Genomic DNA, 15,000 nt, shown 5'->3' with positions numbered 1-15,000 from the left:
CAACACATTTTCTCTGGCAACATCCACATCATCGTCAATTAAGTGAGGATGCACGAGCTGGTCGGTGGAACCTAGAGATGGGGTAGCAAAGTCCTGAAAAAGTAACATAAGGGTGTTATTGTCACTGTGACTCTAGCCTCAGCTGTTCGAAGGGTGGATAGCGTCATCCTCTGGATAAATCACTATCCACTGGATAAATCAATTGGGTTTCCTAGTTTTTATCCGCTGGTTAGTGATGTATCCGCTGGGTTGCGTTACCCACTTTTTGAACAGCCGAGGCCTGAATGATAGATCCTCTAACTCGTAACAAGGTCATCTGGACTAGGAGACTGAGTGTCATTTTTCAGGTATTTTAACGCCAATTCAAAGGGAAAATTGACTAGAATGAGGATGCGCCGTTTAACGTCTGTTTTCTCGGTATTGAAGAAAACAGCAATAAGGGACACCAGAGAAATTGAATCTGTTTCGGAAATGTTAAATTAATGACTAAAAATTTAACTTAAAGTTGAGTTCCAGGACTGACATACGTGCGCTAGAGACAGAGGATGGAAATAGATCGAGACTTTCAAAAAAAAGGTCCTACACGATGGATTAAAAAAATCCCCCAAAATTTGATTAAGATAGATCATCCTTCTAAATTCTTTTCTTGCATTGTCCCGAACCATATTCGTGTGCGCTATAGGACTTAGTTATAAGTTTTACCCAGTTCGACCAAAAGAGTCATTACTGCAGCTTAAGTATTCAAACAAACCCTACCCGTGACATGAGTATCATAAATTGTACCACAAAGCTTCTAAACCCTTCTAAGGTGTCTCCAACATGTTCCATGTTACAGAAGGTACTTTCTTCACAAGATTGGAGCTGCGCGTTGAGGAAGCTGATAAAATGACGCAATTCGGCCCAGGTAGGATCTGTAATGCCACAATTTCTAGATGAAAGCGTATATAAGTAAGTTATCTGTTCAAAGCTCTTGAAGATTCCACGCTTTTCAACGCATGATATCTGCAATGGACAATTTTTTGACGAAAAACATCTCAACCTCTAAGCCAACGCGTCCAAAAATGAAAGCTTTCAAGCGAGAACAACTTGCAGAAAACTAATATTCTTAAAAACGAACACAACAACTGCAAAATACAATCTACGCTGCCCACAAGTGTTGCCTAAAGCCCTTTCATTGAAACAATTCTTGGTGCCCGTGTCTTTCTCCTTGGTTATTTCTTCAGAAGCTTTCAAATTGTTATCCTTCCCTGTTCTTTAAATATAACATTTTCCTTCTGGATCATAGAGCAGACGTGACAACCTTTTCATCCAGTACACAAGACAAAGTAACCAATACGGCACAGGCTGAATGTAAGTAAAAAAGTCCATAACAGTTTGATTTAAGTAAATGGCTTATATACAATTTTTTACCTTGTCAGAGTTTCTATACAGTCTGTGTAGTCACCCATCACTTTCCCACGTATGAACCAAAAATGATCCAGATTCTCTTTAGCTGACTCCCACAACTTCAGGTACTGAAATGTTCGCTGAACGTGCTGACTGCGGAATTCAGTATCGTCAAAGAGTGGATTTAGACTCTCTAAAGCAAAAGCAAAAACTTTTTTATCCTCAAATACAAAGATAATAATAATGATGCATGGTTCAAAATTTATATTTGGTGGTAAGTACAATAGAGCTAATTTGCTACAAGACTAATATGTGTAGGCGTGGAGGCAGTATGAATAAATATAAGGGTTTTTTCAAAGGCGATGCCCCACAGGAAAGCAATATTTCCTCCTGAAATCAGTAATCCACTTCACCTGGCTTTACTCTTTAAATCGGCCTTCTGGTCGCCATAATTATTTCATTTGGCGGCCATTGGAACCATTTCTTGACACTAGACTCTTTCCCTTGGCAAACGAGCCAACAAGAACAATAAGAACAATAAGAAGAACAAGAAGAAAAAGAACTAGAAAAACGACAAGAACAAGAAGAAGAAACACACCATTCCTTTCTAGTCATCTAAGTAAAGTTTTCACACGTATTTTCCAACTTTTCCCTCACGTTAAGTTAAGGCGGCCGAGTAAACAAAAAGTCTTAAGTTGGAGGCGACGTGGCCCAGTGGTTAGGGTGCTGCAACAAGTTCAAATTCCACTCTGACCACCAAATGGATTTCCCCAAGTTGCCCCAAGTTGATCTCAACCACTCCTTGCAGACAGTCAATTGGTTGCCTCCTTCCAGTTGGATTTTTATCGCTGCTGTGTCCATTTGCGTTGTTACTTTCTACAGGCGAATATATTGCTTTCAAGTTTGCTTCATCAGCATACCCTGATTGATCACCCAGGAAATCATCAATGAATCTTGAAAGAGCAATGATGTCTCCTTAAGCAAATTTGCTCGTTATTGAAGAAAATGTAAATACTGGCGTAGACTGGAAGTCCCCTTTACTTAGCCCCACAAGCTGCAAGCTTTGAATGTACCGTTATCTCTGATCTTCTCCTTATCTCTTTCTTCAAAGAAAACAAGCTGAAGATTTATGGACAAGGGCAATTAAGTTGGGAATGTAAGGACCCAGCCATTTGAAGAAGCTAAACATCATATCTGACAGCGAAAGCCCACACGAACGTCTTGCCGACAGGGAACATTTCTCCTTTCACTCTGACTATTCAAGTTGTCACAGTAGGGTACCCCACATGAAAAAAACGCCGAGAAAGAATTACATATTGAACCATCACTCTCAAGTACTATCACCATAAATACAAAAACTACATCTATTTCTCACCAGTCTGCTCTTGTTCTTGTGTGAGTTGCCACAAAGCCTGCTTCGGTGTTCCGCAATGTATGGTGGGTAGAAGGGTGTAAAAAGGTTCTGATACCCTCTTTTTGGAACTCGCACTCTAGTAAGTACAATGAATATCAGGTTCACCTTCGTCTTGTGCAAGAAAGCATTTTAATTCTTTCATTTTTAAGAAAAATGATTCCTTTCCAGAAAACCTTTATGTCAATATTCAAGTCATCTTGGAAAAGGGTAGAAGTGAATAAAAAGATGTAAAACACCAGTTCTCTTCTTTTCCTTGATCATTGTGTTGTTTTGTTAACCGTAAGGAAAGACGAAAGGGTCAAAGCAAATACAGTGCAAAAAAAGGAATACTGGAAGAAAAGTTCCTCAGGTTGATTTTTACACTTCAATCTAACGGTCCCAAGAGCAAATAGCTCCCTCAAACTCTTTTTTTTCTGCAAAAATACCGTTCAAATGAAGACATTCCAAAATCGGGTAAATTGACAAATTTTGCAATCATTCTCGCGGTCAAAGTTGAATTACCAACTTCATAGGAACTCGCCTTAAAGAGTGGCACTCCCTTGTGGACTGTTTCAATAATGTCCTCTGCTGGTCCTGTAGTTAGTTCAATAACATACAGATCTGACGTCCTCCGCCTCCAGACTTGGCCACTACTACTCTTTAAAACACCCAGCACGAGGAGATTGAATAAAAGAGTATCCAGACCAGTGGTAACCTGTGGAAATGAAGCACCTTTGGTTTTCAACACATAAGTCAAATTAATCAATGGGCTCATAAGAAGAAAATGGGAATTTTCAAAATTCTTCTTGGCAGGTGTACTTCATCGCAAAAGCAATCACCATAGAAACACATGGGCAGCTTTGCACCTCCTCTTTAAGCAACCAACTGCCGTTGGTTTGCCGTTGCCTTTAAATATTTTCTGGATGACATTCAGGTCATTTGCGATTTTGGGGAATATCATACTCTTAGAAAACTTCCTCGATAGCTGGACAAGAGGAGTAAAATTAAATTGTCAATTAGACTTAAATTAAGTTGCAATAGCATTTATGTACTAGGAGAGTCCATATGGAAACAGGAAAGCCCTAAAGTTCTTTGTTTGCTGTTGTTAATGAAAAACAACTACGAATTAGAGAACTGAGTAATACTCGCACTTGCTCGACAATTTAAGCACTTGTCACTTTATAGACACCGGAAAAACAACGAGTAAAACCTGAAATGAAAAGTGATAAAAAGATATTCTAGACATTAGAACTCAACCTGGACAAAATTTGTCATAGCTGAGGAATGCAGTTTATAGAAATAAAGTGTAAATAACTAAACCCAGTTTATGATCACAAGAATTGTTTCCCGAAAATTCGTTGCGTGTAATATGAACACAAAATCGCTCAATCTTTTTGGTGCTCATGATGTTGATTAAGAGAAAAAAATGCAAGGCGCCCATGGATACGACAACTGCTTACCGATGGGTGTACATCAAGGTGAAATATCCGGGAAAGGGGAAAGTCTGGAGCAACCACGTGTGGTAACAAGCACTCTGCAATGGAGCACTGCTTGACAGCAGGTCCGTAAATTGGTATAGTGATACAGAGTGGTAGATCTACATCTGTGTCCGCAAGGTCACGAATTATGACGTCATTATTAGGTAGTTCACATAACTTTTCACTTAGTCTGTGAACGGCCAAAGTCTTGCCTGATCCAGCTCTTTCTGAAGAGAAAACCCTCACTGACAATCTATTTGAGGAAAGTAAAAGAAACAGTTCTGTCGTGACACTGTTAAGCAGCTAGAGCTTATTGAAAAAGGGACATGTAAGATGATTGTCACAAAAAGATTACAACGCATTGAGCACAGCACTTTTAAGAAAAAAATCACTAAGACAAATAATCCACTAGGAAACTTTCATTCCACAGGATTACTTTTCCTTCTCTGCTAGGTACAGGTCCAATTTATTATTCCATAAGGAACTGTATCAGTGGGAAAGTGACCTCATTTAATTGACGGTAGCCTCTTAAGTAGTTCACACTAACTGAATTTTTACAAAATAAAATATTATGTATGTGTTCTAGGGAATGAACATGAAATGAAAGTTTGGAAGATCATCGCAGTTAGTTAAGCAACTTAGGCAGTTGCAAATGAAGCTGAAAAAACCCAGGCATGAACAGGATTCGAACCCATAACCATGCAAATGCGATGCACTTGCACTATCAACTGAGCTATCAAACCAGCTGGGATAAAACTTTCATTTCACATTCATTCCGCAGATCAAATATGTGACATCTCATGTTTTCTAAAAATCCAGTTCATCCACCTCCAGCTTGATACAACGTAATAGCTCAGTTGGTAAAGCAAGTGCAGCGCAATCCCATGATCACGTGTTCGAATACGTATACCCTTCAAGCCTGGATTTTCTCAGGCTTATTTGCACCTGCTGTCACTGCTTAAGTTGCTTGGCTAACTCCGATTATCTTTCACACTTGTGTTTTCAGACTGGCAAACATATTTGTTCAACCCTTGAGCTTGTATATGACATTTCATTCTGGGACAAAAGGGGTATTTGGTTTGGATAACTTGAAAGAATTGTGCCTGGGCTCTGAGAGGTCTTCCTTCATAAGAAATTCCTTTAATTATAGTGTCCTTACAATATAAAATAATTTCCCCCAGTATCCTTTTTCTTTACATTTGGCGATAATGTGCGCAACTAATACTCCACAAGCTACTGTAGGTTTGACACACTGATTCGAAAAGGAAGACTTCTGTCTTTCCTGAAAATGTCGGATTCAGCATGCCCTTGGACAACTGGCTCAAGCACACCGTAAGACCATTTATTCCCAAGTGTAAGATTGCTTGAGTGAAAGTGGCTTATTTAGCATGCATTCCAAAATCTCTTTCAGCCTTGTACAGCACGGATAAAGTTGGACAAAAACCCAAAGGAGAAGAAACAAACGTGCATTTTTTGCCTTCTTACTTCTCTTTTTCTACCATGGCAGCACATGTCCAAGGCAGGATCCGATCCCGAAACTTTCCCAGATGTCGTTCGCTTGCCCTGAACTGTGTCTTCACATACTGACTTATTTCTTTAGGGGAAGCACTGTGTGGCACAGTTCCCAGCCTGTACTGATCAAGAGCTGCAGCCATGTGGGCCCTATCCTCATTTTCTGAGCTACAGATTACCACAAGACATAGCTCTAAAAAGAGATGAGACCTTTATCGTAGGATGCAAAAAGAGGGACGAACAAACGATGGTCCAGCAATTTCACTAGTAAATTGAAGACAATACAAATAAAGAAACCTTAATTTTCTATGACAGGTACACGAAGTCGGAAAAGATTGCATCCTGTTTTCATCATTGCAATAGACTCTCAGTTTCCCGCATCATAATCATCAGCATCATAATCAATATCATAATCAACATCATAATCACTCTGTCACTTATCGTTGCGCCAACTCTTACATTTCCCAGTGCGCTCCTCCTCATTGCCACCAGTTGTGCACTATGCCATTTTCAAATTGTGCAAGAACACAAGAACAGAATTGAAGTTCAAAGCCTCGCCTTTGTCGCTTTGAAACTCATTCAAAATTACATGAGCCCATTATAATCGTAGAGCTAATCCAAAGTAACCCTTGACTCGTCGATCACCCAATTATTTCTTAATCATCACATCCAAAACGTTCCTCAACCTTATCTCCAAACCTCATATCCATTTAACTCCTCTCAAAAATCTTTGCTGCATCCTACACGACCCACGACCCATGATCCTTTCCATTCCAATGCAGCCCATTCCTATCATAAATACTCTTTTCCTTTGGCCATCTCAGCTTTAGAAGGAAAAACACGCAAGCAGGGGTCACAAATATGAGATACAAAGAAACCCTTTGAAAAAATATTTTACTCAAAGTTTCGTATGCTTCAACATACATCAACGTAAGTTAAATGATATTTGCGACTCGTAAATATGCAAGATAAGTAACTAATTAATTACAAAGAAAAATAAATGTGAATACAAGTTGACAAAGGGTACACTAATTCAAGGTTGGCTTTCAGTCTCTGGTCAGCAGTGTCTCTTTAATTTTACAACGTTTATCAGATCGACCTTCAGATAAAATTTGAAAATTATACCATTTTAAATTGTGACCAGTTGACGTGAAGTGGTCCGCAAGTGCCGATATATGATAACCAATGACTAACGCTTTGAAGTGTTCAGTTTTTCTGTCATGCAATGTTCGTTTTGTTTTGCCTATAGAAAATTCCTGACAATCCTAACAACTAGCCTTGAAAACAACCTTAGACAGTTGAAAATGGTTAGGTCTGTCCTTGTATACGAAGAAGGGCTTAACGCGATGACTGCTTTGGAAAATTGCTTTTAGGTCAATGCACCCGTAGAATGTATTAACACAAGACTATAGTTGGTTATGACTTTAAGGAGATTCAAAGGATGCATTTGTATCTCATGTTTGTTACTGCGGCATGTGTGTTGTTCATTCCCATCATATAACATATTTGATACTCCTCTGATTACCTTCATGATCTGGTCGCTGCTACTCATCCGATGTTCCTCGAAACGTTGGGATCGATGTATCTCCAAGATAACTACAATCCTCATCCTTCACCTTTGCATCAAGGTCCTATTTGCAATCTGATTCCCTGTCCTCAGTATAATACCCTGCTCCTTGTTCTGAGACCTTTCCTTATGCCACTACCCTTTGCATTTGACACTTATCGTCCTCTTAACAAGAATCTAATTCCTTGCAATCTGTGACACTTATGTTTTGTCCTTAATCACTGCCTTCCAAAGGCACAAACGTTATAAAACTTGTAATAAGGAAAAAAATAAGACGTAGTCACCTTCATTACGGTTGTACGGTGGCTCCTGCAGTAGGAAGCTCAAGGTGTCAGCAGCTCTTTGGGAAACGCTATAGTCAAGGTTATCTACATTGACCAAACAGAATAACCCACCATCCTGGTCTCCCAGGGATCGTCGCCACAAGAGTTCAATCTATAAAACAAATTAAAACCAATGATTCCTTGATTAGTAAGAGTGTGGATTATGTGGATAGCATACTAAGCCAGTTAAGCGTTAACGGCGGCCAAATCTTGTCAACATCAAAGCACAAGTCCTTTCTAGTGGCCACCATCAGGGCGTCAAGTGACAAATAGCAGTCAGAAAATAGGACAATAGGAAACAGTGGCCAAAAAATAGGAAAGAATAGGAATCCTCATCCCAAAATAGGAACAAAATAGGAAGCTTTCCTTGAATTCTATCCTCTTAACAAAGCCAGCAACAGCTCTGTTCCACAACCCAATGCCTTATTTACATGTGATACCTAACAGACAAGATGGCATGCATCCTTCATAGAAACAAGTCCTTCACCTACCAAGTTACATCACACACGGTACTTTATAAGATGTCTTAATATCAAGTCCACAGTTGTTTGAAACTGAGAAAGATAAGCAGCACTTTTTTTGCAAACAGTAAATATAATATCAAAGTTCACAGTTACCAAATGTGACAATAAAACCCAGACTATTCGTAACCAATAAAAGTCCAATGCTTATTATTTTTGGCTTTTTTAGCAGACTGGGCAACCTTACGTTTGCTCTTATCTTGGGCAGTGCCTGTCGTTGACGACATGGCCTTGTCCAACAATTTACGCTGTTTTTGAGTCAACAATTTTTCTCCAATTATTCCCAGTTACCGCATCTACAATTACATCTTATCCTTTTTTGAACATGGATAAGTATAGAACTGAACTGAACTGAAAGACTTTATTTAAGTGTCAATAGTATTTAGCTTAAGAAACACTAATTGGAGACACTATTTATACAATTAAGTATAACTCAGGTAAAGTTAAAATTATTTACAATTTAATTAATGATGTATAAAATAAATAAATAAAGAAATAGATAAATAAATAAATGAAATATATGAACTTGGTAAGATTTAAAAAGCTTAAAAGATATCAAATATATATAAAATTTAAAATTTAAAGCGGCCTAGCAGCATATATCACAGTTCTTACAATTATCTGTTAGGTATGATAAGTCTTTACTCTTAATATTGTTTTTAAAACTCTTAACATTTGGCTTCTCTCTATAATTTGTTCCAAAGATGGGGCCCAAAATATCGTAAAGAGTGCTTTCCATAATGTACGGTGCGAAAACGTGGAATATTAAAATCAGCGTTCTTCAGATTATACTGTTTCGGGGTAGTATTGAATATTTCTGTTATATAAATGGGCACAAGTCCGTTTTTTAATTTATACATTAAAATGGCGATGTTTTGTAACCGTTGCTGATACAGACTTGGCAGACCTGCTCTTGTTAGAAGTTCACCGTAGGTCTCCGATTTGGATTTAAAGACTGCCCTGGGTGCGCGCTCTTGAATTCTCTCCATTTTCTTCTTATCGGATGATTTGCAAAAGTGCCATACGACATCACAATATGTTAGGTGGGGCAAAATATTGCATTTGTACAGCTGTAGCTTTGCGGACCACAGGATTAGATTACGTAGTCTCAATAATACCCCAACCTTACAGCTCGTTTTCTTGCAAAAATCACTAATGTGTTGACTAAATGTCAATTTCTGATCAATGGCTACGCCGAGAATTTTGAGATAATCAGATAATTTGATTTCGTATCCATCGAATTCCATAGTCAATGCACATCCAGGGGTTTTCCTAGAAGGTTGCGGATAGACACGCTTGAATTAACATAAATATTAGCATATAATTTGCATATCTGCCCATGCACAGTTTTGTTCACATTCTCATCTACCTCTCGGTTCAAGTTGTTAGTTCGTGTTAGTTTATTTCGATTCACGTACAACTTTTGTGCAAACTGTAAGGCTCTTTACTAGTCTGAGAATAAACAGAAAACAAGGACTTAACGTTAAGCTTCCTCGTACCTTATTGAACGAGCCTAGCCATTGCCTCTGGTCCTTCGAGCCGGACAATTGAAGTATACAGTCCTCAAGGAATCACCCGAAGCAAATCAACACACGATGTCCCGTGAGACGCTGATACATCAAAGGGGATTAACTAAGTGCAAGGTAACAAATCTTATCAAGAAGATCGACCAAGTAACTGAAAAGCCGGATGAGGCAGACTTCGATGTCGTCCTCGCCGAACAGCATTTAGATGAAATTCGCATTGTGGACGCCCAGTTTCAACAACAACATTTGGAAGCGAGCGCCTTGGTTGAACCGTTGAACGAAGAACTGATTCAAAGGGATTTTGAGGAGCTGGAAGCCCACGATGATTGAGTGCGGGAAAACGTAAGCAAACTTCTGTATTTACTAAGTGTCCCTTTGGTTAAGCCACAAGAAACCAAATCTAACGAAAGCAAAGCCAAAAAATCGCTCGAAGCAAAATGGAATCGAATCACCAAGAACATAAACAATGCGACTACACAGATAGTCGAAGCCCAAGCAAACTGGACGAAATGGAAATTGAAGACCTCACAGACACGAGAAGTCAGCTTTCTGAATTCGAAAAATCTCTCTATCAGTTCACAACAGACATTGAATCTCTTTCTCCGGGTTTAGAAGATGCAGACGGCGATAAATGGAACGACGCAACATCGTATAACTTCGACAAGATCAAAACAACTCAAGACACTTTAGCTCAACTGATAACCAAACGCCGTCGCGATCTAGCTCGTGAAATCAAGGAGCGTGAAATCGAACGTGAACATAAACGAAGCCAAAAAATTGATGTGCAAAACAGCCAGCATCGCAAAGAAATAAATAAGCTACTGCACAAATTCAAAACACCTTAGGAAGAAAACGAGCCAAAAACAGTGAAACTGCCTTCACTTATTTAATGGCAATCCTACAAAATGATAGTCGTATTGGCAGCAATTTGAAGCTACAATCCACAACTCGAAAAAGCTAGATGACCGATTACGGATGCAATATTTCCTGAAATCGCTCACCACCAAAAAGGCCAAAGATGCTATTGAAGCAATGAATGCAGTCGCTGAAGCATACTCAGAAGCTGTTGCAGCCCTAAAGAATCGCTTTGATAGACCCCAAGTCACCCACCGTGCACACGTAAGAGCAATACTTAATATTAAGCCAATGAAATATGGTTCAAGTGGAGAATTGACAAAGCTATACGACACACTTCAGCATCATTTACGATCCTTGAAGGCAATGGAACAACTGGCTTCTAAAAGATTTATGACTGCCTTAGGAGAGTGTAAACTTGATAACCTAACTATAGTAGAATGGCAGAAATCTACTCAGACCGAAAAGGATGTCCCTGGCTATGAGAACTTCCTTGAGTTCCTTGATCTCTGAGCGACCGCTACTGAACTCACACCTCAGGAAACAGGGCGAAGGAAACCTCACATTGCGTTCAGAAGGTCACCAAAATTCACTCCTCCTGAGAATGGCATTCAAAACGTGTCAATGTATACTACAAACACCCAAGTGAAATGTGTGGCCTGTAGAGAACAAAATCACAACCTAGCGTATTGCCAAGCCTTCAAAGTGAAAAAACACTTCCTGACAAGAGGAACTTCGTAATGGAACAAGGACTTTGCTTTAACTGCCTGAAGGCAAAGCATACAAGTAAGAAATGCCATTCACCTAACTGTTGTCTCAAATGCGGCAAACGGCATCACGCCTTCCTTCACCAGGATGATTCCAATGATCATGTCACTCAGGATGCACTGGAGAAAATAAAACAGGATGCTCTAATCCTACTAACACTAAGAAATCAGAAAACACTGCAGGTGGTAGTGGCATTACCTCTGTAAGTTATTAACTGCACCAGAAGCCATTACTTCAAATTCTGTTCTCTTGATGACAGCCGAAGTGATTCTTAGTGGACCCAAAGGTCATCAAATGGTTTCACCAGCTCTATTGGACCCAGCGTCTACTGCCTTCTTTGTCACTGAAAGATTAGTCCACCACTTGAAGTTGTGTAAGCAAAGGCAAGAAATTACTATCAATGGAATTGGAGAAACCCAATGCTCCTCCCAGAGTAATGCTGTTGTTAACATTGACTTAACATCAACTCAGACCTCCTCAACATTGACTAATGTTCAAGCCATCGTTCTACCTTTATTGACCAAATGCCTACCTATCTTCCATGGGGATACTGGCCACACCTTACTTCTCTCAAGCTAACAGACCCAGAGTTCAATGTTTCTAAGTCCACTGACCTTCTTCTTGGCGTTGATGTTTACCATGACATTCTGAAACCAGGTCCATCCTCCACTTAATGATGTCGTCATTCGATTCCGAAAACATCCCTATGTGCTCACCACTGATGTTTCAAAGATGTACCGTGCCGTCACCTTGGCACCGGAACACAGGGACTTTCACTGGTTCTTGTGGAGAGATAAAGATACTGACCCAATCGTGGACTATCGAATGACAACAGTCACCTTTGGAATTGCAAGTGCTGCATTCTTAGCGACAAACTCTCTACTGCGCCTTGCAAAGGAAAATGAATCAGAGCTCCCCCTTGCTGCAAAGGCCGTTAAAGAGTCCTTCTATGTCGACGATGGCCTTCCCTCAGTGGAAACAAAGCAAGAAGCCATCTTACTTCATCATCAGCTTCAGGACCTCTTTAACAGAGGGAGATTCAATCTTCACAAATGAGACTCAAGCTCGCCCAAAGTTTTGAACTCAATCTCTCCAGAGATTAGGAGCACAAAGACCATTTCTGTCCTTGGAAATTCTGACAGCTTTGTCAAAACTCTTGGAATGGAGTACAATTCCAGTCAAGATTACTTCCGATTCTCTTCCACTGAAGAATCACTTATTACCAAGCGTGAATAATTGTCTGATTCAGCAAAAGCTCTGACCCCCTTGGTCTCATCTCGTGCGCCACTATTGTAGCAACGATAATCTTCCAGTGTCTCTGGGAAAGAGGCATGACATGGGATGAACCCCTCCCACCAGACATTCAGAAAGAGTGGCTAAATTGGAGAATACAGCTCCCTGAAACATCTGCATTCCACGCTGTTACACCCCAGTCAGCAGTACGATTATTGTCCGTCAATTAATCGGTTTGCCAGCAAGAAGGCCTACTGTGGTGTTGTGTACTTCAGGAGTCTTGACACTACCAGCGGAGTCTACACGTTTTATGGCAAAAACGCGTTTCGCACCAATCACGAAGGTTACTTTACCTCGACTTGAACTTTGGGGAGCTCATTTGCTCTCACAACTCATGAAGAATCTCCAAGAAATCTTGGCTATCGCAACCTGCAATCTTTATGCCTTCACTGACAGTACCATTGTTCCCCATTGGATCTATGGTAGAAGTCAGCGTGTCAAGACCTTCGAAGCAAACAGAATCGGAGAAATTCAGGAAAAGGTTCCCCTGAAAAATGGGCTCTGTCATCAGCGAAGAAAACCCAGCTCATGTTGGATCTCGTGGCATTCCACCAGGAGAAGTCATTCACCACAATGTCTGGTGGAATGGTCCCAGTTGGTTGAAAGAAGATCCTTCAAAGTGGCATTCCAGGATTTCTCCCCCCCCCCCCCCCCCCTTCATTGGAGACTCTTTACTCCTCAGGCATTGATGAAGGAAGCTTTCAGCTCAAAGAGCGAAAGGAAGTCACACTTCAAGCAACTACTGCATCTAATAAAGCCAAACCTGTGATTGACATTGAAAGATACTCTAACTACATGCATCTCCTGAGAGTTACTGCTTGGGTATTTCGTGTTATTACCCGCCCTCATCTATTCAGCTCTGCACCTTTGTCAGTTACTGAATTGCCTAAAGTTAAAACTTGGTTGTTCAAACAAGCACAAGCTAAGATGTTTCCAGAAGCAGTGGAAGCACTTCAGAAGGAGAAACCACTACCTTTGTCCAATTCTCTAAAACCGTTAAATCCATTTCTTGATGCACCGAAAAGACTATCATTCTCGCCATCCACTGATCTTTCACGGAAAACACCATCTCACATCACTGATCGTAGAGAGTGAACACAAACGTCTATGTCATGCTGGTCCAAAGCTATCTCTAGGATCTCTTCAAGATCTCTACCATATTGTTGGTACACGCAGAGCTGTACGCAAGTGCACACGCCAATGCGTGACGTGTCAACGCACCTCTCCAAAGGTCGTCACAAAACTCATGGGTGAAGTACCAACTGCACGTCTTCTTCCAAGCTTTGCTAGTGAAAGGGTTTCAGTTGACTATTCAGGACCTCTGACTCTGAAGATCGGAATAACACGAAGACCAACCTATTGCAAGGCCTATCTAGCCATCTTTGTAAGTCTAGCAACCGAATCCTGTCATATTGAATTAGTGTCGAATCTGACAGCTGAAGCATTTCTTGCTGCCCTTCGCCGTTTCATTTCAAGAAGAGGGAAACCGGTTCAAATCTGGAGCGACAAAGCATCCTGCTTACATCGTGCAAACAAAGAATTAAAGGAACTTGAACAATGTCTCCAGCAACAAAACATGCAAGAATCTATCATGAATTTCTGCTCTACACAGGGCATCCAGTGGAAACTCAACCAACCAATAGGTCCTCACCATGGTTCCATCTGGGAAAATGGGTTCAACGCTTGCAAACATCATCTGAAGCGCATAGTTGGTGAACGTAAACTCACCTTCGAAGAGATGGCAACTGTTCTGTGCCAAATCGAGGCTTGCCTCAACTCCAGACCTCTCTACACAGCACTTGACTCAAATGATGATGATGGAATTGCTCCACTCACCCCTGGTCACTTTCTAACTGGCAGACCCCTCGAAGCACTGCCTGGCCAAGTTTCAACTGCGCCCATTTTCAACTTTGTCAAGGCCTTGACACAGCATTTTTGGAAATGGTGGTCTACCGAATATCTCAATGCCCTTCAATGGTTCAATAAGTGGAGGCGACCCAAACGAAGTCTTTGTGTTAATGACATTGTGCTCATAAAGGACAATCGCACTCCGCTATGTCAATGGCCCCTTGGGCGAATCATCACAATCCAATCCGGACCAGATCAGTTGGTCAGAGTGGTAACTGTCAAAACCAACACCGGAACATTCGTCCGACCAATTTTCAAGTTATGCATGCTAATCCCATCAGAGGATACCAAGTAAAGGAACTAGGCGCAATTTAACGTCTTAAGCAAATTGTGAGAAACGAGTACTAAGAACAATAAGAACCCCATAAGCCCAATGAACAAGTATTACGAACGTTAAGAATCAAATGAACGCAAAAAAGCAAAGGGACATTTTCCAGAAACTTTATCAGGATTAAGAACGTTTAATCTTC

At 40.5% G+C, this 15,000-nt stretch overlaps 1 protein-coding gene across 1 annotated transcript in view; it reads right to left on the bottom strand.

Annotated features, from left to right (window-relative positions):
• The window catches only part of LOC138020831 (E3 ubiquitin-protein ligase rnf213-alpha-like), a 500,094-nt gene that overhangs the window by 388,019 nt on the left and 97,075 nt on the right, over positions 1-15,000 (bottom strand). Inside the window, 8 exon segments of the mRNA XM_068867751.1 lie at positions 1-93; positions 757-928; positions 1,411-1,579; positions 2,762-2,876; positions 3,321-3,494; positions 4,240-4,510; positions 5,743-5,962; positions 7,621-7,771. The exon segment at positions 1-93 is cut by the window's left edge and continues 44 nt beyond it. Coding sequence (XP_068723852.1) covers positions 1-93; positions 757-928; positions 1,411-1,579; positions 2,762-2,876; positions 3,321-3,494; positions 4,240-4,510; positions 5,743-5,962; positions 7,621-7,771 — 1,365 coding nt within the window.

Source organism: Montipora capricornis, chromosome 2 (genome assembly GCF_036669925.1).
Source record: "Montipora capricornis isolate CH-2021 chromosome 2, ASM3666992v2, whole genome shotgun sequence".
Lineage (NCBI taxonomy): Eukaryota > Metazoa > Cnidaria > Anthozoa > Scleractinia > Acroporidae > Montipora > Montipora capricornis.
This window is presented reverse-complemented; position numbering and strand designations above follow the sequence as displayed.